Here is a 24,013-nt window from a genome sequence, read left to right as displayed (position 1 = left end):
AGGCGTCATTATTATCATCATTGGCAAAATATTCTTGTCAACAATTTTTAAAAAGGTTTGCAAAAGGTGAAGCTTTACCAAACATCCGCTTAGCAATGGCCTATCGAAAGCGAGGAAACCTTCGGATGAATTTAAAATAAAATCGGCAAAATTGATCTTTGTTGAAACGCTCAAAAGAAAAATAAGTTTTTTCTGAGCGCTCTAACTGCAGTCAAGTTTAGCATATTTGAATCTAAAAACGTCCTGGTAGTCACATTACCTAAAAGTAACAAATCTCAAATACCGGTAATAGAAAAATATTTATACTTTCCGATAAAAATTTTTAAAACTTTACATTAGAGGCCCGGTTGAGGCCCTACGTGAAAGAAACCTGTTGGGGGCTTACACCCCCTCCTCGAAACCCCCGGAAATTCATAACTAGTCGCCTAACATTGGCCGCCCCAACTTGCAACTATGTAATACAGGCCTGCTGCTCAGTAGGTGTATTAGCTATATAATGAGTTTACCAGAAATTTCCCATTGAGCCAACCACACACGACAATTACCTGCATTTCTATTATGACGATTTTATTGTGGATATCAATGAATAAAGCCATTTAACTTCGCCGTTTTGGCTTGTTCGTTATGATAGTTTAGTTTCGCTCATGAAATTTTCGCGAGAGGATGACTCCGCGAAAATGCGAAAGTTAGATGACGCGAATACATAATGTAAGTGTCCTAGGGTAAGGAAAGGTACTTGATATAAAAGTGGAGAGATAGAGATAGGTATATAATGTCATAGATAAGCTATAGGCGTGGTATATGGATATGTAACTGATGTCAAACTGTAGGTAGAGTGAATGAATCAGCAGATGATGTTGTAGATCAGGGTACTGGAATCTTTTTGACTAAGAGAGCCAAAAGTCTCAAATGTCTCAAAAACCCAAGAATATCAAAAACATAAAATGGAAAAAGAACTCTAGAAACAAATTTAGTATGTTTGAGCAATTTTAGAGTATAAAAAAAATTGGATTTATTTTGTTCGTTCATTTTGTATTAACTAACTAACAAACCATTTTGTTTGATGTTCAAACAAAATAAATTCGATGTTTATTTACAACGATTTGCTTATTTTTTCTAAACAGTAAATTTTACTCTGCAAAGTAAAACTAATAACAAGATTTTATACGTCTATCAGAAAGGAAAACAACTAAATATTTTACAAAAATCGATACTATCTGTTGGTCGTCTATCTGTGTCTAGGGTAAAGGTTAGGATAAAAGAGAACTTTCGACAATACTCTAACTCGTGACATTCGGATTGGTGGACCGACGTCGTAACCGTGGCAGCTGCCTGCTATTCATCCATCTTCCAAGCATGCACACAAGGTATAGCATGCCCCACCCTACCCCCCCCCTATTCCCCACCTGTGAACAATACTTGAAGACGATCGATCGCCTGTAAGTATTGATTAACAATTGCGCAGCTACCTATTCTCTGTATTGTTGACACATTTGCTGATCTATCGACAAACTAGAATGTCATAAAAGTTGTATATATGTATCTATATATTGTATATATATTGTATATATGTTCTTTCACAAGTGCAACGAGATAGATTATCATTCAAATTTAAATTAAGAACTTGCCTGAATTGACGCTTCACGTATGAAATTTTTTACGTAATAGGAAGCAAAAACTTCACATAAATACTTTAAATTATCTGGAATTTACGTTATAGAAGGTTTATGTTATATGAGCGTCTACTGTATTATGTTAATTAAATTAACAGCAAAAATTGTGGATTTTTTTCCATTGATTTATCGAAGAGACAGATATTATCATTAAAAGAGCCGCATATGGCTCGAGAGCTATAGGTTTCCGACCCCTGTTGTAGATGAAATATAGTGAAAGATACCTAATGTTATAAGTAAGGTTACAAGTAAGGCACATAAATAGGCACCTGATGTTGTAGGTAAAATCTAAGGATATGTAGCTGATGATGTAGGTACAGTAAAGAGATAATAGACTCATATAGCGATAAATACCTGCATCTTTTTGTTGAAGCCTCGTCAGCTCCTCTCTCAGACTATCTATAGTCAACTGAAGATCATTTTGTTTTTTCTTATGCTGTTCTTTAGCAGCCTGCAGATCTTTTTCTAAAGCGTAGACTGTGGTATGTCTATTAACGTTTGATTTATCTCCCCTGCTCTGACCCTTTTCCAATTCCTCTATTCTCTGTTCGTACAAGGCCTGCCAAAGTAGTACAGGATAAATTGGTATCCATTTGATAGGTAGCAAATACCCTTATGACACTCTGATAAATAATGCAGGTTAAGAGCTGGACATGACACTCTGACAGTTAATGCAGGTTAAGAGCTGGACATGACACTGACAGTTAAAGCAGGTTAAAAGCTGGATATGACACTGTCAATTAATGCAGGTTAAGAGCTAAACAAGACACTCGGACAGTCAATGCAGGTTAAATTCACATTACAGTTATTTGGTATGAAAAGATTCACCATGTCTTACTCTGCTGCGTTGTAGGTGCAAAGTATGTGGAAATGTGATTACAAACTCCTAAAAGCTAAGAAACGAACGGTTAATCGCAACCATCATGAAAGGTTGGTTGGAATCCCTTTATTTTGATGACGTACTCAACTTGACGTGGTTATTGTTTTGACACGTGATGTTATCACGCGAAATGAAAGGCCAATAAAAAACTCAATATAAAATGTCTCGTAGCACTAGTTTATGACAAACATTTCAGGTTCTACCGAAAAACCCTAATCAAATATAGACGCTCGCTACTTTACAGTTTCGTTTCAGCTTTGTCTAATCATCTAGTCGTAACCTGATGATGTGACCCATACTTCCTGTCAAATGGCGTGAACAATTTTTGCAGCATTTTTTGACTATCACAGCTGACCAACAGGCTCTTCATGTTTATCAGAGGACATATGCACTCCTTCGAGCTAAGGTTAAAAAATTAATTTAACTTTGAAGCTAGGTTTTGAGATATCAGTGCTCAAAGTGACAGCATTACAATGATGATGAAATAGACGCGTAAGGACAATAGACAGGGTTTTATTGAATCTGTGAAGTATATTTGTGAAAATATTGCGACGAATGAGGTTGCATGAAAGTGTAAACAGAAGCACATCGTGTTCAAGTACATCCCATTTGAGCCGTTTTGAAGAGGGATTCTAACCTACGGCGTTTTTGTCACGGCTGCGATTAAATGCTCGTTTTTGAGCTTTTAAGAGCTTGTAATCACATTTCCACATATTTTGCATCTACAACACAGCAGAGTAAGACAAGGTGAACCTTTTGATACCAAATACCTGTAACATGAATTTTGTTGCAAGTCAACCTTTAAAAGCTGGACACGACACTAATAATTAATACAGGTTAAGAGCTAGATGACTGAATCAAAACTTTCTATTATTAATAACCAGACCTACATGTATAAGTAATGAAACTAATTTTACTGTCTTCTACATTGAATTGGTGAGAAGTAACCTTGTTAATGACCACCACCTGCTGCTAATAGGATAAAGTTAATTAACCAATCATTATCTCTTAAACCAAGTATTAATAAAATCTAACAATATAACGCTGCCCGCTTTACCTCTTCTTTAAATTATTTCTTCGATTATTGCAGGGTTGTAACAGAAGTCTTGTTCAAGGTTATAGTAGGGTTAGAGAAAATTTCAACTAATTTGTGATAGCTTCGAGTTTTACTTGACATCAGCTGTCATGATTACAGACACAATAGCCCTGCAGCACCTTTTCGATCGAAACTACAATATATTGACCTTTGATCGATTACACTGCTGTTCCATTGACCTCAGAATCCTTGTGGTTTCCTCATCTTTCTCTTCCAACTCTTTCTCCAATTGTGCAACTCGTTCCTCTAGAAACTTGATACTTGGAGCCCGAGCACCGTCATTGTCGGGCATTATGGATGCTGCCCATATTAGTGAAGGAATGCTACAACAATGCAAAGCTAAGCATATACATTTGTGTTTACATCAAAACTTGCATCCTCTGATGGTCAATAGCTCTTGATAGCAAGGAATTGTCACACCCTGTTTCCTTACACGCCTATCTGTAAATGAATATGAGGCACCAATGGCCACCAATGAGGAAGCAAAACTAAGTTGTAAACAAGTGAGTTGCCATAATTATATTAGTGCTATCTGGTGATTGTATTAGTGCTATCTGGTGATTCTATTAGTGCTATCTGGTTATTGTATTAGCTTTCAGGAATGATCAAAACTTTATTTTAAAGGTCGTAAATCGTAATATCTTTGTTTTCCCTAATTCCGCACAATACTTAATGCAAATATGCTGTTCCGATTGATTAGACATGACGATAAATTTGTTAAAAATAAAAAAACCGGACAGACCTTGACATATCGTCGGCTCACATGCGAACGCGTTGTCATAGCAACCTGAAATTTTGTGACAACACTCCAGAGATGTTTCCCAGCCAACCCTGTAATGGGTTTTTCCATCGTGTGAATATACACGAGTATACAACTCCATTCCGGGAAGTTTTGGATCGGACCTCGTATGATCTATCCTAGTATTTAGTTACCCATGGTTATCTCAATTGAATGACTAAATCACAGTCGTACAACATTCCTCTCAACTGTATATACACTGTACATGTAAACGGTAATATAATAACACCTCTGTGGTGACGACAGTCCTCTTTGATGTAATCTTGACAACATAATCAAATGACTTGGCTAAAAACTAACCATTTTCAGACATAAAAGAAGCTTACTGACAAACATTGAGAACACACTGACAAGTATTTCTTCTCTGCAGCCAGGAACTTGACTCTGTGAAACTAAAGATACTGTCTTACCAAAATAAACGGACAAAACCCAAATCATAGAATCAAAGTGATGCTAGCACCTGTTTGGATTTCGCTTTCTGACGATTTGTTCCATCTCCTTGACCTGTCGTTCAAGATCTTTAATTCTCTTTGTGTCAGCGGCTCTGTCCTTGGCCCTCTGCTTGCTGTCATAAGACCTGTGCTTCTGCAACACCATCATTATTGATCATCTTAAAACTATTATATTTCATTGGTCATTTGTTTAGCAATTATAAGGGCTTTATAGTCCCCATTTTGACCTACATGATAATCTCAAAAACACACACCTGCTCCTCGAGTTGCTTAATATTGTTCTTCAGCTGGTTGATTTCGCAGTCTTTTTGTCGAAGTTTCTCCAAGTCTGAATCAAGAATCTTTTGGTTGTCTATATACCAGCGTATCTGGAAGCCAAATCATGGGATACATTCAAGCAATAAATATAATATATGGATAAACTTTATCTGGCAGTTGACTGACCATCATGGACTGCTGTGAGATGTACACAAACTAGTAACTTGAAGACTGAAAGAATATCCTGACAAGATCAAATTATAATAATGAATAAGAAAATATTTGTGAAAAACATTAAAATGAAAATAAAAAAGCTCAATTGATAGTGATTTACATAAGTACGCCGGCGGTCCTGTGAAAGATCATCATGTGTAATAAGTATGTACACAAATATTCTTAGATGTGAAAAGGTGGTGAACTGGTGCAGATGACAGAGCGTTTGGCTGTAAATCTAAATATCCGGATTTGATTCCCATGTGGTGCAATGTTTTTCCTAAAGCTCTCGGGGTAGCTTCGGACAGACGGACAAAAAACAGACACGGCTCTTACTATAGTAAAGATTGCTTAAGCTAGGTCATATTTTCTGATACTTGTGCACATCTGTAAAACGGAATAAGACAAGATTTAATGTTCATTGTCACTGCACTGTATACATGTCTGCCATAAAACAGTCAGTTGACTGACACAAACAGAACGCTAAGATGGTAAAACATGAGACGCCGACTATTAGTGCAACAGTATAACACCTCAACTTAAAGCTCTGTCTGACCACAGCAGTACAGTCACTTCTTACACATGATTGTTTGAGAAGGACAAGAGAAGACAATTTCAAACTTATTAAACTTCTTAACAAGTGATTGAGTTAAATTATTTGCTTACTTTATGCCGTATATGACTTGAATACGTATATGACTTGAATACGTATATGACTTGAATACGTATATGACTTGAATACGTATATGACTTGAATATGTATATGACTTGAATACGTATATGACTTGAATACGTGACTGAAATGCTTATTTAGGTCATACAAACATATGGTATACGTGTATATGACCTGAAATAAGCAAATAGAAATGTATGTGGTGTGATCATATCTGTACGGATTGTTACATTTAGCCATTAAAAAAGGAAATACTCAGGATTTAGCCTACATAAACACTCAAAGCATAATTTTACAGCCGTTGGGTTTACATATTTAAAATCAAGACAAAATGAAGTTTAATTTAATACATAATTTACGGTTATTGATTACATTCACAATGAGTAAATGAGAATTTTAATTTTGTGACAAAGGGGTCCAGTTTTTTTGCCCACCAATAAAACTTCTCTCGATGTTTCTCACATAAAACACAGCATTTCATTACTCAAATCAAACTCATTCTGTTAAAGGTCTAGGGACCGACTACAAACCCTTTTTTCTAAGACGTTGATCTCCTGTTGATATCTCTCCTGGATGGCTCTGATCTCAGCAGGCTGCTTGCTAATCATGAGAAGTTCTTTGAGCTGGTCTCTTTCCTTGCACACCTGATCTAGCTGAGAACTCAAGCTAGAGTTGTTCTGACTCAAGACTGTCACTTGGGCAGCGAAAGAGCCAGAGTCACTCTAGGAAAATAACCATAACTCTCTATTCACTACCATGTTGCAAAACTAGACAACTTCCTTTGTACGGCAAGGTTAGACAACTTCCTACTCAACATACATCTTTTGCGCTAGAAAAAGTTTCTTACTAATCAAAACAGATTAATGCATGTTTTATTAATTCTAATATAAATAATCATGTGAGCAGTAACAGCCAAGACACACTCACCAGATGCTTTGTTTATATGTACAGAATAAAATAATCACCTTAAAAAACTATAAATGCCAGCACATAATATTTACATTTGTTAGTTCCCTATCATTATGTAGCTCACGAAAAACGGAACAGAATCTTTTGAAGGCAACCAAACGTTGTATTTGCATTTCTTGATGTGATTGGAGATAGAAAACAACATTGTCAAAATAATGCATTTTGACGGTAGTTTGTGAGGTGAGAGGTTGTGAGGAGGTGAGAGGTTAAAAATAAACCAAGCATAACTCAAGCATCAAACCTTAAATTTGTGAATAGCCTGAGGCTCTAACTTGTTATCAAGTCAACAACTGTTAACTGCATGCCCTTGCTAGTAAACCATGTCAGCGCTAGTAGCCGGTCTATTTGCTAGAATATCAGTTAGCATGTTAGCTCACTTTCAGATCATACCCAAACAGCTTGTGGTACTCACCTTAGCCTTAACCAACTGCGTCTTGAGATCAGCAATTCTTCCAGCCCCGAGAGCAGCCGTCATCGGAGTTGTTGTCTCTCCTGCTTCAAGTGGATGAAGCTCTCCACCGACTAGTTGACCAGTTGAAGGATGCCCGTATCCGATTGTAGGAAGTCCCTTCATTTTCAGTTCTGCCTCTCGCTGAGACAGCGCCTCCCTGGTTGTACAACAAGCTTTAGTAACGCAGATTATTTCTATCACCCTACTTAGAGAATGAAATGGCTTTTTGAAGCAGCCAATAGAAAACCTGCCTAAAAAGCGTGCACATTGATTTACATAGCGCTCTACTTCCTGTACAGGAGACCGAGCGGAGAGTTATACTCCCTTTTTCCTTGAGAATGATAGTTATTTCTATAATATAACAAAGCATTAAAAAGTCTGCGCAAATCAAGTAAAAAAGAATTTAGTGCTTCAAAGAGAAGACAACTCAGTATAGAATACTTATCAATATATATATATATATATATACATGTACATATGTTTGTAGGGCAGACGATATAAACCAAAACACAGTCAGATGATGCACTTGTAGCGATGTGCATAATAAATAAAACACAGCGAAGAACTATCAATTACTGAGAGGGTTGAACTCAGGCTTGTCACAGGGATCAAAGCAAAAAGATGTATAAACAAGAAACAGTTGAGAGTTCAACACACCACACAATGAAGACTGGTGAAGCTAGAGCATTGCAAGCAGTAGTAGGAAGTAAAGTGTGGGTAGTCTTATAGGTGAGTAAATTGGAGAGCGAGTGAATTGTAGTTGGGACAGTAGAAGGTGTGTAGATGTATAAGAGGGCAGGTAGAAAGGAGGACAGGCAAAAAGGAGGGCAGGTAAAAAAGAGGGCAGGTAAAAAGGAGGGCAGGTAATAAGGAGGGCAGGTAATAAGGAGAGTGGATAAAAAGGAGGGCGGATAAAAAGGAGGGCGGGTAAAAAGAAGGGTGGGTAAAAAAAAGGGCAGGTAAAACGGGGTGCAGGTAAAAAGGAGGGCAGGTGAAAAGGAGGGCGGATTAAGAGGAGGGCGGATAAAAAGGAGGGCGGGTAAAAAGGAGGGTGGGTAAAACAGGGCGCAGGTAAAAAGGAGGGCAGGTAAAAAGGAGGGCAGGTAAAAAGGAGGGCAAGCAATGAGGGCGGATAAAAAGGAGGACGGGTAAAAAGGAGGTTGGATAAAAAGGAGGGCGGGTTACAAGGAGGGCGGGTAAAAAGGAGGCCGAGTGAAAAGGAGGGCGGGTGAAAAGGAGGGCGGGTAATAAGGAGGGCGGGTAATAAGGAGGGCAGTTAAAAAGGAGTGCGGGTAAAAAGGAGGGTGGGTAAAAAGAAGGGCAAACCAACTAATTGAGGTGCATTAAAGTACGGTATAAAGTATGACCAACTCTTCATACAGGAAGATGAAACAGTGAGCCAAAGAGGAAAGAGAATGTGAAGGTCTTCTGAGAAACAAGCATATGAGAAGGAGAAAGATTGCTTACTAACCGAAGCTGCGCAAGTTCTGAAGCTTGCTTGTGATTTTCCTGATACAGACGCTCGTAAGTGCTCTTATGTAGCGAGTCCATCTGCTTCATTTCTTTATAAAGCTTCTCATTTTCAAGTTGATAACCCGAAAGAAGTTTATCTTGACTCCTAATCTCAGATTCTAATCTAGCTATGGTTTCTTTAATATGGGGACTACCTCCACCTTCCTCTGCTGTAGGCTCTGGCCCAGAACGAAGAGACGCCTGTAGAAACGATACACCATCAGAAATTCACAATAATTTCATTGAATAAATGAAGAATATTACATTTCATGATAAGGCCCATTTGAAATTTTTTGTAGGATTTGGTGAATGGAAAATTTTGATAAGATTTCAGGATAAGGTGTATTTTAATAAGATTATGTGATAATGCGTGTTTTAACACAATTTTGTGACAAGGCGTACTTTAAGAATATTTCATGATATGGCATGTTTTTATAAATTTAATGACATGGCGTATTAATAAGATTTGACGATAAGCCTTATTCTAATAAGAATTTACCATAAGGCGCATTTTCATAAGATTTCATCATGTATGATCTTATGTATTTTAATAAGACCTCACAATAAGACATATTTTAATAAGATCTCGCAACAAGATTTGCAATTAAAAGTCGACAAGAGGGCTACATAACAGGAAGAGCTTTAAGAAGCTGATGACCCTTTATATGTAGTCAGACACTAAGCGCTGCCTTGCAGGTATGACACACGGTCAGCCACCAAAAAAACAATATATGCTAGGTTAGAATGTTGGCATTGTGTCACAGGAGTATGAAATTATGAATAAAACAAGAAGCATACAGTTAAAAGTGAGTTAGACAAGGAATGTGTGTCAGCAAGAGGAAATGGTGATAGTAGGAGAGTCTATGACACGCGAGTGAAAGAGAGCAAAAACTGAGGCTATATCAAAGACTGATAGAAACAGACTATCAAGAAAAACCTCCAAGTTTGTATCCCGGTGACCATGCTCATCAGTGATTAGATAGAGAAGAAGAGAGAAAAGAAATGAGTGAAAAAGGAGAAAGTAATGATGAGAAATTCACACCAGACGCAACTGACACATACAATGCATCATCATCAATATTATTTTGATTAAAACATATTAAAATACTCTGACCCTAGTGATTGTGTATATCAGGAGCTACTTGAAGTAGTAGTGGAGAAGATAATATACCAGCTCTTTAAATTTCCTCCATGTTAGCATTCTAGCTATTCTAACAAAATGCTTTTCAAAAAGTGTAAATCAGTAAATATCAGCAAGAATGCTTCACCCACTACACATGATCAGCATGCCTGAACACCTCAGAGCTAACACCACTGCTGACCTGATAAAGACTTTATTTTTAAAAAAATTTTAAGACTTACGAAACTTTCAAAATAAAAACTATGAAAAAATTTAAAAAATCAATAACAACAGCACAAATAATACGAGTGAAACTCAGTATTGCAACTCAATTCAATATTTGTGCCAGTGACTAGCCAACCATGCAACTCAATTCAATGTGTGTACCGGTGACCAACCAATCATGCAACTCAATTCTATGTGTGTACCAGTGACTAGCCAATCACGCAACTCAATTCAATGTGTGTACCAGTGACTAGCCAATCATGCAACTCAATTCAATGTGTTGTGGGAGTGGGAGTGGTGGTGCACTCTTGTAATCCAACTACGTACTTGGAAGCTAGGTTTGGTGGTCTAGCCAATCAGCCAATCTAGCCAAGCCAGTGACTAGCCAATCATGCAACTCAATTCAATGTGTGTACCAGTAACTAACCAATCAGCAATTGATCCACTTTTTGATGTCTTCAAGCCCTTTGCAATTTATAGCAATCGCAGAATCATAGTAATAGCTAAATTGTGTCACACAGCATTCACACTAGACGCGACATGACACATGACATGCGTATTTTTGACTCTGTGCATCTTCAAATCAGCACTGATGAGGAATTACCTTGGCCTCCAGTATGTAGACCTGCTGTCGTAGGCTGCCAAGTTCTTGCTCGTGTTTAAGGCGTGTCTCTTCCGCATATCTCTCCCAATGCTTCTGAGCTGATGCAAAGTCAGCTGCCACCTTTTCCCTCATCCTACATTCCTCTCTCCACTTCTGCTGCCACTCCCTAATCTCATTCAGCAATGCTGCCTCTCTCTCGACATGAGTTCCTGAGGCTGTATCACTTACGGGCTGATATACCGTCTCCCCCTGAAGAAGTTTTACTCAGCTAGCTATGAACCAGTTCATGACATAAAAAAAACAAAAGCTTTCAGCATTTTAGAAATTGTCTTCTTGTTGATATCAATACATTTACAAATATATGTATATGTCCTCAACCGAGTGACGCCGCGAAGGCCTATAGAGAAGACCTAAAGAGTAATAACTTGAAATACGAGCTTAATGCGTTCTAGAACAGAGCTCGTATATCAATTCACTCGTATTTCAAATTCATTTTTCCAATATAAAATAATAAAATACAAATTAATCCATTACAATCATCTAAAAACACATAAAACATGATATTACAATGGGAAGAAATGTTTTTAATTGTTCTGATTCCCGACCTACACCCACAAAGTAACAAATATCTATTTAGTGGTTATGGGATTCAATAGAATGTGGCATTATGTACAGTATGGACAGTATGCAGTTACCTTCAAGACAGACGTAGCGGCTAATAACAATACAAGAAAGACTTGCTGCCAACACGTTCGGTATGCTGCACTTTTGTAACATAATATAAACTTTAAAATTAACTTAAATGAATGTAGTTTTATTAATGACACACTTGGAAATAAGTTTTAATTTTACACTAAACTTAATTCTAATTTCGTCTTCCTTTTCATCATTTTATTATCATTTTGTGGCTTGGCTTACTTAGACTCGCTTTTACCTTCACATTTACCTGGCCTTTTCAAAGCCTGTTCGTATCTCAAGGTATCACTGTCTAGGTTGATCAACTAAACTAGTGCATGTACTAGCTATTTTTCATGTCTCCTTAAAGGACAACTCAAATAAAACTTTAGTAGATTTTGTCAAAAGTATCAGTGCACTACTTTCATCATTAGTTTTTGATGCCCGAAGTGATCTGACTACCAGGATGTGACAAGGTTAAAATTGACAAAACTTGATTGTGGTTAAAGCACTCCAAAGACAAATATGTAGAAAATGATGTCACTAGTTATTATAATTGTGATAGCTGATATCAGCTATTGCGTTCAGGTTGCAGCATTACATGTCTCAATTCTGTCGGTCTGTTTGCCACTGCAGACGTCATAATCGCACTTTCGTCTGACCTGAGTGGTTTAATCGAGATCAAGTTTTGTCAATCTTAACTATGAAACATCCTGGCAGTCAGATCACCTCAAACATCCAAAACAGTCGCAAATGATAACAAAATACCGATACATTTTGATAGAATTAACTAGAATTTTGTGTATGTTCATCTTTAACACATAATTCTAGTTAGCGATTCATCAGCAAACGTTCAAATAAATTTTTTCGCATTTGATAAGAACAGTAATGTGCTAGTGAGTAAACACAGCAGGAAGTTCCATCAGGCAAATAAAATGATTAAAGTATAAAAACTTTACAAAATACTAGAAAACATGAATTGAGATGATTTCAATGTTTTTCATGCAACCTACACATTCCATATCATTGACAGTCAGCTTTGACTTTAAAAATATTACCTTGGAAGCTGGAGTCGATGAGACGAACTGATCCCTTAGGTAGTTGGCGAATGACTCAACTGACTGCAGCACTTTGATGGGGCTCGACTCAACCGGTAGGAGTTGCTCAGACTCTGTATAGCAAAAATCAACCGTCATAAAACAATAGACACTGAAGTAACTACACCGTTCCTCGCCTACTATTACTCTGAAGCTATGGCCTGACTCTTAACAGAAAGTTTGGGTTCAATTCCCAATAAAAGCCACCAGTAGTGACAGGAATGCCATCCAACCTAAAATTGCTGCTGTCCAGCCAAGATCAGACATGTTTAGACAAGATTACATATGTCCAGACAAGATCAGACATGTTCAGACAAGATCAGACATGTCCAGACATGATCAGACATGTTCAGACAAGATCAGACATGTCCAGACAAGATTAGACATGTCCAGACAAAATTACAGAGATACTATTTGTACGATATTGATCTTAAAAGTCACAAACAGCCTCTGCTTGCTGGAAGTAAAGCAGACAACATACTCTCTCCTCGAGGGATTTTCCAAACATTAATCTGCAGTGTTATGTAGAAACAAACACTAATATGCTCAACATAAAATATCACAAAGGTCAGATAAACATGAAACTAATATACAAAATTTTTACATAAATTGTCTGCTATGTAATAAGACAGTCTATTAAAAACTGTGAACTCGTGGAATCGTAACAAAATAAAAACTTGTGAAGTTTAAAAATAATTTGCTATAGACTCGGAGTTGCGATACCTTAAAACCTATCACTAAAAATTTGTAGGATGCTAATTGTAGCGGTTCAAAGCAAAGCTATAGCTTTCAGATCAAGTAACCAAGTCTATTGTAGTTTATACCTCTGGTGTCTTTATTAGTTGATTTCTGACTAGATGGAGAACTTTTCTTCTTTGTAGCTTTTTTAGCAGATCGAGCCTTAGGACTTGATGACCTGTTTCTGCTTGGGGTCGTATGTACTACCCCGTAGCCGCTACTTTTCACATGTCCAAACTTATCTGTCGAAGACTTGCCAGCAGAAACTGGTCTGCGTATAATCTGTGTCCTCGCCATAGACTAGGAGAGAAAGAAAAATGCAACAGAAAGCAACCGCAGCAGTAGTCCATCTACATGAGGATGTCTAACTTGAGTTTTACTCAACAAGACAACTAAAGTGCTTACGATCAGCCTTACCAACGAAAAGCGTTAAAAAGCCTATTTATTGCATGCATTTACTAGAGGTTGAACGTACGGGAATATAATGTCTATGATTGCTGACAGCGCGTTAAGTCAAAGGACGTTGATTCTAGTCAAGTCAGCTTGAAGGGTAGACTGTCCAGTTCTAATTGTCTAGGAATTATTCAAGGGTCGTACAATGTTGAGTATAAAAGATTGCTAAGTTCTCAGTAGGTAAATGCATGATTTATAACTTGCCAAAGCAGTTCTCAATTTAAATGCAAGTAAATCAGATTAACTTTATAATTCAACTTATCCTAGTAACTGATCTATGAACTATAAGCAGACAGCGTTGAGCTAATCGTCTACCCGATTGCACACAAAATTTATTAGCAAAAGATCAATCTACAGCGGCCAAATTCTTTAATGTTGTCTTAAAAGAAATCAATTGTGAAAATGGTTAACGCCGATGCAGCTTCCATGCTGTCATTTGACACAAGTGCTCCACCAAAGTCTGAAAATGGTGTAGACCTAAAACTCTTAATAACATCATAATAACAGTATGCGATTAGTTGAAAGAATAGCCAAACATGAGATAGCTTGATTGTGAAAATTGAACAAATGACATAGAGCTGTCTTATCTTATAAAATGGAAGCGCAACTCCAAAAGATGAAGCAAAAATAAATCTAGATTTATGCATAGATCTATTAGTTTTTGACAGACTTATAAATCACATGAACAAACACAAATTATTGTACAACTAGTTTTAGTAGAGTTTACAAAGCACTTTCAGAATATAGTACACCAGCTTGGTAAGTGTCCGACAGCTTTAAAAGTCATTGATATTAAAATGTCAAAATAATAACATATTAAAATGGGTAATTAAAATGCTTGCTTATATATCCATACCTAAAAGGTTAACAAGGAAATTACTAGCTGACCCATATTTCCCATTTGTTTCATTATACAACATACGCAGTATAAACTTACAAATTAGCATATAGTATGGCATTACTAGGTGCTTAACTTTGCAATAACATTTACTACACAAGTTTTGAAGCAGAGATACTATCCGTGTACCAAAAACTCAAAAACAATAGTTTCCTTATTTCCAAATTTATTTAATAAATTGCGATCATCTATTGACTGAATTTTTAGAAAAAATTTTCTTTACAAAAAACTATGCGCTGTATTCTCCGATTTAGTTATGTTCATTTTTGAGTTGAAGCAATGAAAATGTGACAGCGAACTTACAGCTGTGGTTGCAAACGTCTTCCACATTTCTAGATTTTTAGAACACATGCTCTGTTAGTTTTCACCTATTAGGAAGAAGCTGGCTTAAACAAAAAAATACAGTTTTCTTAGGAAATTAGCATGCATATCTTGCAAAACCACTCAAAGTGTGTAATTGTGACAGACTAAACAGGCATTGGTTTAATACCGTAATAACATACACAAATACACAGGCCTCTGTGAGACAAAAGGCACAGCAACTGTAAAACTATTGATTAAATGAATAATGAACCGAAAGCAAACCGCCTGCCTCTCCACATCAAGCACGGGTTGACAAACACTTTTCTGAGTTGTGTGTTCTGCTATATGTGTGTCACCTGTCTAAAATACCATCTTGTTCTCCACAAGTGGTTTAATACACCACGTAACAATCTGTCATCCTTTCAGAATACCACCTTACGCTTTGTACATGTATACCATAACATATGGTACCATAATATATGATAATGATATATATTACATAATGACATACTGCATAATTACATATATTACATATATGATAATGACAATATATATGGTATACCATAATATTTGGTATACCATAAATATGGTAGCCTGCACTACCATAAATGCTAGCTTACCATTTGCCATAAAACAACAACACCCACCTTTTTTAACGAGCGTTTTGTGGGAGTGTTAGTCTGGGAGTCACGAGTGACTGGGAAATCAAACTCTCTGTCATGGGCGATAGGAGACAACTGGTCAATAGTTTCATAAGCCATAGCTGTGGGAGGCGTAACCTTTCCCCCTCTCCAGTCGACCTCATCTAGCATGTGCTCCCTCTGTTGATTTGTACTCGAGTGACCTATGGGTGTGAGTTCAGGGGGCGCTTCCGCTTGGGACACAGGCTCGAGGTCCCAAACACTGGGCTGTTGGCGTTGTTTGGGAATGGCCTGAGAGCTGTTGGACCTCCTTCCGCTAGATGGAGAGGATGGCTTAGAGTCCTGCTCAGAATCATGGAGAGTTGCATCCTTAGTCTGAAGGTGAAACAACAGTACTTGCTATCCTACTAAAGCTACTAAAAGGAGGGCTATTTATAAGCAAGTTGGGTAGTCAGGAGAGTGCCCATAACATACATGACTGTGACAGACAGCGGATGAAAAAAACCAAAAACCCTCCTACAACTTGAAATAAAACTGACTGATGGTAAAAAGAAGTCACTTGAAGTAATAACACTACAACTATTGTTAAGGGCAAAAATCCAATAGGTCAAGAAATTACTCTCTAGGTAGGATAATGTAATGGCTCCTGTTGGAGGCAAGGTTTGGAACCCAATGCAGAAAATAATTTGTCTGAAATGAAAATGTAACCTACTGGAAGAATAAACTGGAGACATCAGTATGAGTGTATAGCAAAGGCATCAATAAAGAATTATAACCTTTGAATTTCAGTAAAACAATTCAAAGTTTGTCTAGCCTGTGATCCTTTGCTTACTAATATGGCTAACTATGAGTACCTCTGCAACAGGCTGAAGGTCCCAAACACTAGTTCCCTCCGACTCGGCCTCTCTTCTGCTCGTGTTCTGCCAAGCAGGAACTTCTTCTGAGACAAAATCAAGTGCTGCTCTTCACATAAACTATGTGCTTTATCTCATATGTATACGCAATGACAAAAAGAAAACACAAAGAACCACACACAGAACTACAGAGTTAAGGAACTTTGAAGAGATCCTTTTAGCACTCAATAATCAGAGAGTAGAGCAAAATTCCAACATTCAACGTGCATCTGAAAATAATGTATAGGAAATCTAGTTGTATGAACTCATCTTTCAAGTTTTTTTAGAACGTGAAAAACTATCAGTAATCCGAGAGTTGCCCGGGGTTTTTTCATTTTCAGTCAGAAAACTCGCAGCCGACATAGATTTTTATCGCAGCTGCCACACTGCGTTCATGACAACCAATTATGAACATTTTTATTGAACGCAATTATCCTTCATGCATACAAAGGAGTACTTGATTCTCTAATCTTGTGGGTGTTTACGAAAGTGGTTCGCAGAAACCAGAGTTTGAAACCAATTATTTTAGGAACATGACGGAAGGAACGGAGCGTAGGCGTGTGGAGTTTCGATAAAAATGGTCAGAAACGAATGAAACACGAGTGACCCACCTTCATTGCCATCTGTCTCTCTGTCAGTTTCATGAGCTGGCACAGAGCTAGTAAAGGGAATAGTCTGTGTTCCCTCTTTGTCGTGCACCTCTTGATACGCCTGCTGCACCGCCTCGTACTCTAACTGTGAAGTGTTGCCCATGCCACCTGCGATCATCTCAGCAATGATAACAACTGCGGTGGAAAGAACTTGGACTACATTTTTGTTTTACTGACTGACTGACTGCAGTGACTGTAACAGTCACTGCAACTGCGTTCAATATATTGATGACTTCAGCAAGATTAAACTTAGCTGCAATGTCCAACATTATACAGTTTGAGGTCATTTTTAGCTTTTCAACTCCTTAAAGTATCGTCAGGACATTCTGAAGTGAATACAATGAAAAGAGTAGAAACATTTTACAGCAGATCTCAGGGAACAACTCAGTGTGTAAAATATAGTAAACTAGTCTTGGTGAATTGAGAATAAAGGCTGTAGCCTGAGTACCTGATACGTCAGCTGCATGTGCGGATGTAGCCTGAAGACTTGTGTCGAGAGTGTCATTGAGAGAAACTACAAGCACACGGAGTAACTTCATGGCCATATCATAGAGTAGGTGAAACAGCTTGTACATTTACCTGCTAGTAGGAAGTTATGAATACTGGTTCATACGAGAGATCAATACTAGCAAGTGTTTAATGCTCGTAGTGCAGTCTATATAAAGTTATGTTACATCAGTTTAAATCAGTTTTACATTGAAAAATAAAGCAAAATTTTACAAAACTGACAAAAACAATACCGTAATTTACATGGCATCGTAAAACCATCAAAACAGTAAAAAGGTCTGAAAGAGAGATTTTACTGAATAAACAATTAAAGAAAACTATGGTTTGTATTTAAACTTCAGTTATTAATTTCTTAATAAAACACTACAGTGTTAAATTTTTTATTGCTAAAGGAAATTTGATAAAAAAACTCTGGAGTAAGCTCCCAATAATTCCTACAACACGTCTGCTAAAAAACCACACATAAACTTCTCAATTGTATATAGTTCAGTGCAGCCCATAGACAAACTACTATTTCGCGAAAGATATAGTATTTCCTCGCTACTTCGCGGCTCTCCTTTCACGGCTTCAGGACTTCGCGGGGCAACAAATATTCATTAAAAAACTAAAATTCTGAGAAAATGAATAAAAAATGAAAAAAATAAATTACATGAAATATGTTAATCTCGCTCATGGTCTGACCCGGTGAGATGCCTTTGCGAGCATCACTGTGCTAGCGGCTGTGGTAACATGTTTAATCTCATATTTATACGCAATGACAAAAAGAAAACACAGCAATACAGAGTGAATGAAACTTAAAGGGATTCTCTCAGCACTCAACAATCAAAAAGAGCAAAAAACAAACATTTAAAGTGCATCGGAAAATAATGTGAAAAGCGCTATTGGAAGAGTCTGACAAGCCAGGTGCTTGTCAGACTCCTTAAGTGTCCCCAACTATCAAATCGTCCAATAAACCTAAGCGGAAAAGGAAAATATTTAAAATTTTTAAACAAAGTGACTTTAGAAGTAAGTTTTTATTTCGCGGATTTTCCCTTATCGAGGGAGGTGAGTGCCCGTCCCGACTAACCACGAAAAGTGAGGGATCACTGTACCCCTTCTGTCATCCCACGACAAAACAAGCGGGAGCCAAGTTTGAGAGTTTTTATGATAAATGCATGTGCACACAACTCACGAAAATTATTCATCAAAAACGTCGCAAACCCTTGTATCGAAATCTCAGCAAAAAATTTGACCTTTTTTGTAGAGTCGTTAAAGTATAATAACGATACAAACCACATACAAGTCTATTTGAATATGTTACCAAGTCGTTGAAAATTGTCGACATATTCCTAAACCTTACCCATCTGATCGGATTATACACAAATAGACAGATTTATTTGGCCAAAAATCTTTATTAAAACTGGCCAAGCCTTACTTTTATCAAAATTAGGACCGGCAAACGAAACGCCGAGCGTCAGAGATTAGAACCATTAAGTCGTGCATATTTCACGAAAAAATAACATGCACATTTCACCAGTCTATAGCATTGTCGAATTGCCGAAGGTTTCTGTAATTAACGTAGAAGTACAGAAATTGTTTCTTTTTTGCCGATTTCAAAGTAACTGACATTTTGGAAACTTGAGCACTTTGGTATTCCAACTGATGTCTAAAGCAGTGAAAGTAAAGGAAATGACGATGGTATTTTTTTCTAACGATTCTTAGAAGATTATCACAACTTCTTGATATTGTTAGCTATGACGTTTTGAAATGTAAACAAAATTGTTCATTGGTTTTTTTATTATTACTGTATTACTATATTAATAATATTGGTTATTCTAATAATATCAGTGCATTTTACTTCTAATATTGCATTTCTCCTAATGCAGGGGGAGAGATATATTGCATTTCTCCTATTGCAAGGGAGAGATATAAACATATAATCTTTTCCTTTCATTATTGCTGTTTGTTGTATATAATAACACCCACATCCAGTACATTACAGCTACCATTGCAGTTATCCTATTGCACTGCAGTGCCATTTGACTGCTAATATTGCATTTCTCAACCATCAGTACCCTTTCTTTTTTCCAATATCACTTTGGTCGTGGGCTGTATGACAGGGGAATTTCTAGTATTTAAAATTTCAGAAAAAGTTGACTGCATAGCGCTCAGCATACCGTTAGCAAGTAGGTTAGGTCTAGCTGACACCTCTGGAATTTCTTCCTCGGGAGGCTCCTCCCCCATGTAAGTACCAGGCCTTCCTTCTTCTATTTTGTCTCTCATTTCCTGTTCCTCATCCACCTGAAAGCTCTCTTCCATAGTTCCTCCCTAAACAAAGCAAGAAGGAAACACTGGCAGCACCAACTGATGCTGACATAAACATACAAATACATATAATGTTAACTTATGGTTGATACTGATCTTCAATCAACAAGAATGACAAGGCTCAAACTGAATACTGTTACTGAAGAGAGTAAGATCAGGCAACTCCCAAATACAGTGAATAATAGAAACAGACATAAGTGTGCAATAAATAATACAGTAACATGGCACCTAGACCCTTACGAAACTGCATAGCTATTTACAACAAAATTTGTTACAAAAAAATATGCAACAGAAAACATTCTTATTTTTTCCTATAAGTATTCTCAACACCCATTAATAAATATAGCCAAGTACAATCAGGTGTACATAGTCAGGTGTACATAGTCAGGTGTACATAGTCAGGTTTACATAGTCAGGTGTACATAGTCAGGTGTACATAGTCAGGTGTACATAATCAGGTGTACATAGTCAGGTATACATATTCAGGTGTACATAGGCAGGTATACATAGTCAGGTGTACATAGTCAGGTGTACATAGTCAGGTGTACATAGTCAGGTGTACATAGTCAGGTGTACATAGTCAGGTGTACATGGTCAGGTGTACATAGCCAGATGTACATAGTCAGGTGTACATAGTCAGGTGTACATAGTCAGGTGTACATAGTCAGGTGTACATAGTCAGGTGTACATAGTCAGGTGTACATAGTCAGGTGTACATAGTCAGGTGTACATGGTCAGGTGTACATAGCCAGATGTACATAGTCAGGTGTACATAGTCAGGTGTACATAGTCAGGTGTACATGCTCACGCATGCAGTTTTGATGACAAATACAAATAGCAACTAGTCCTGCTATGCAATGTTGCTAACTCTATAATTCTAGTCTGAATAGGTAATTCAAAACAAATACCTGATCATCCGGAGTCTCAGAAACATTTGCTGTCTCAGAAACATCCGCTGTCTCGAAAAAGGACGTGTTTTCGGTTTGCCCAAGCTGCTTGTTAAGCTGTGAGTAATCAACTGTCCCCTCAGCATCTGCATGTAATTTCTAAATAACAAAACAGAGAGCAAGCTCTGAATAATACTCCTTCTTAAAAAGATAAGACAACTTCAACTATCATCATGAACTGAGAATCATCTCATAAATGATGATGACTGCAGAGCCGTAAGGCTATTGCAATGGCACAGTTCAAGGAGGGACAACTACAATTATTTTCTTGTATAACTTCAGTCATAGACACTCAGTCATAGACACATGGTCATAGAAAGACAGTCATAGACCCACAGTCATAGACACATAGTTGTAGACATAAGAGAACCTTGAAAAAACGACTTTTATCAGCTGCCTCTTCCAGAGTTTCTTGACCAGTTTCCGTGCTCTGGTCTGCAAGAAAGAAATTAGACTGCATATAGATGTTAGTGTAACAACCTGGTATGGTATACCTACTCGTACATACTCAGCTAAATATGTACCTAAATAGGTACATCTAACAGCCTGGTATGGTATACCTACATGTACCTGTACATATTCAGCTAAATATGTACATTTAACAGCCTGGTATGGTATATCTACTTGTACATACTCAGCTAAATATGTACATAAATAGCCACAAATTTTGTTCCTATTTGGTGGCCAAAATTCGGAAAAACTGCACAATTATATTTGCTATGAACATGAATGAACAGAGACACGTAATGTTTAGCTAGTGTCATAGAGCCTTGATGCCATGACCATTTGAGTAAGTCCTGGACAAGTGGCAAAAGTCCTGGAATAATCAACAGACTAGCACATACACACCTTTAACTCTGCTAACGTAAGTAGATAAACCACATAACTCTATAGCATGGGGCGACACAACTGTGACTCTAAGGCTAATGAAAAGTGAACAGGCCAACTCTAAGCTCTAATAATACCTGTATAGAGTCAATCATTTACAACTCACTACCAAAGTTGTCTAAAATATTCTCTCATGAATTCTTACAGCTAAAATGAAGGTGATTCATAACGGTGGTAAAAATAAAATAGCATAGATAAATGCTATGTACATTCACAGTAGCAGACTTCAAAGATAATACCTGCTAAAACAGACTCATAATTCTCTTAATGGAGCTTGAAACGAAATGAAAAACTACACCGGAGTTATCGAAAATGGAGCGCCTGCTCATAAAATAAATACTGTGTCACACCAACTAGATTCACAGAGCACCTGCTCATAAATGGCATGCTGTCTCACACCTACTAAACTCACAGACCACCTGCTCATAAATGACATACTGCATCAGACCTACTGAACTCACTGAGCACCTGATCATAAATGACATACTGTGTCACACCTACTTGAACAGGCAGCACCTGCCCACAAAAGACATACTGTGTCACACCTACTGGAACCATACAGCACCTGCCCACAAATGGCGTGCTAGTTGTAGGTCAACTGCTGAAAATGACATACCAAATGAAAGCTGGGATTCCCTGAACTCATCCGTCTCAGTTAGTCTAAAAATTATAACACAAGAATTTTGAGCAGAGTCAGCCATAATTATGAACGATGAGTCTGACAGCAGATCAAACACAATGAAATGGTGAATCTTTCACTCTCCCAGAGGCCAAATTTAGCATCAAGATAGAAAAATCAAAATTTTTATTACAGCTGTTTGTGGTAAAGTTTATTTTTAATGACACTATTATATAGCAATAAAGAAGAAGAAACTAGACAGAAATCTTACTATATTTAAAAGAAAAATTAACTTTAAGATTGCACTGCAAGGTAAATGATTGATTTTGGAAACTAAGATGACCCAGAATCTGCTGCCACTATTGCGATGCTGCCTCCGATATGGTAACTTTGAGAAATAGTTCAAAAGAATATAATATATTCTGTATCTTTGTGTGATATGTAAATAACATAAGAAAGTCTAATTCTATGCGCGACAAGCTGTATCAACTATGAACCTTAAATTTACTTACAATTTGGAGGTACGCTGAGGTTCCGTTCCTGACATTCTAGCCGAAAATGGTCCTGTACTATCATCCATGAATTTAGGAGCGGACGACTCCCTCAGCTTACCCAAATCTGCCTCTGCAATGAGAACGACTGAAAAGGTCATTTTCGACTATTCTAAAAAGGATCATCTCCATCAGCACCTTAACTAAAGCTACAAAAAATTATGTAAGCGTTGAATTATTTTTAAACATAATAAACAATATGTAATTAGAATTTTACCGTTATTTGTCATCATTTATTTCAAGTTTATGTTCATTGAAAATAAGGAACCCATGCAAGGTGAGACATTGAACAAAACAGAGTCAGTAAGCCACGCGACCCAATTGCTGTTCTCCCAATGACAAAACAAACATTTAAAGAGGAATGGCCAATATCACAAACGAAGCACTTGAAGTTATTTATGACATATGATATGGTATTATTATCTCCGCGCGTCTCTGCAAAAAAATTTCTTTACCAATCCATCGGCTTATATAAGCAGGCCTCTAAATAAACACCTGCTCACACTTTCGCATGTCTGTCATCTGTTTGAATTGATGAGATTATACAGCCTTTGGAGTGTCTATTAGCAGCACTCTATTGACACTGCAAGCTTGTACATATGTCATAGATATCTAGGCTTGCAAACTCTGCGCAAAAAAAACGGAGCGTCTTTAGATAAACTTTTAGAGACGAGGTGAGAGAGGAGCTCGAGAAACACTGTATCAGCATCAAGGTAAGCATATGCACATTAAATTTTATTACGATAGTTATAACAGCTTGACACGATGTAGTGCTTTTTTAGTCATTTACCTACATATATCTATATATATATATATATATATATATATATATATATATATATATATATATATATATATATATATATATATATATATATAAATGACTATATATAAATAGTCATTAGTTATATATACATATAATTA

The 24,013-nt window shown here is 37.1% G+C and overlaps 1 protein-coding gene across 1 annotated transcript in view; it reads right to left on the bottom strand.

The window, feature by feature from the left end:
• Positions 1 to 23,136, bottom strand: part of LOC137405292 (centrosomal protein of 162 kDa-like) — a 33,636-nt gene extending 10,500 nt beyond the window's left edge. The window contains exons 1-19 of the mRNA XM_068091521.1: positions 23,051 to 23,136; positions 22,536 to 22,579; positions 21,402 to 21,466; positions 20,993 to 21,130; positions 19,937 to 20,087; positions 17,722 to 17,787; positions 17,235 to 17,381; positions 16,585 to 16,670; positions 15,737 to 16,105; positions 13,522 to 13,735; positions 12,659 to 12,771; positions 10,926 to 11,156; positions 8,936 to 9,177; positions 7,426 to 7,621; positions 6,575 to 6,766; positions 5,155 to 5,268; positions 4,909 to 5,033; positions 3,798 to 3,972; positions 2,028 to 2,232 (exon numbers count right to left, since the gene is read on the bottom strand). Coding sequence (XP_067947622.1) covers positions 2,028 to 2,232; positions 3,798 to 3,972; positions 4,909 to 5,033; positions 5,155 to 5,268; positions 6,575 to 6,766; positions 7,426 to 7,621; positions 8,936 to 9,177; positions 10,926 to 11,156; positions 12,659 to 12,771; positions 13,522 to 13,735; positions 15,737 to 16,105; positions 16,585 to 16,670; positions 17,235 to 17,381; positions 17,722 to 17,787; positions 19,937 to 20,087; positions 20,993 to 21,130; positions 21,402 to 21,466; positions 22,536 to 22,579; positions 23,051 to 23,118 — 2,941 coding nt within the window. The 5' untranslated portion in view covers positions 23,119 to 23,136. The remainder of the gene's footprint in view (positions 1 to 2,027; positions 2,233 to 3,797; positions 3,973 to 4,908; positions 5,034 to 5,154; positions 5,269 to 6,574; positions 6,767 to 7,425; positions 7,622 to 8,935; positions 9,178 to 10,925; positions 11,157 to 12,658; positions 12,772 to 13,521; positions 13,736 to 15,736; positions 16,106 to 16,584; positions 16,671 to 17,234; positions 17,382 to 17,721; positions 17,788 to 19,936; positions 20,088 to 20,992; positions 21,131 to 21,401; positions 21,467 to 22,535; positions 22,580 to 23,050) is intronic.
• Positions 23,137 to 24,013: the final 877 nt, after the last annotated feature.

The sequence above is a fragment of the Watersipora subatra genome, chromosome 9, assembly GCF_963576615.1.
Source record: "Watersipora subatra chromosome 9, tzWatSuba1.1, whole genome shotgun sequence".
NCBI lineage: Eukaryota > Metazoa > Bryozoa > Gymnolaemata > Cheilostomatida > Watersiporidae > Watersipora > Watersipora subatra.
The sequence above is the reverse complement of the archived record's forward strand: the minus strand, read 5'-3'. Positions and strand labels throughout refer to the sequence as shown.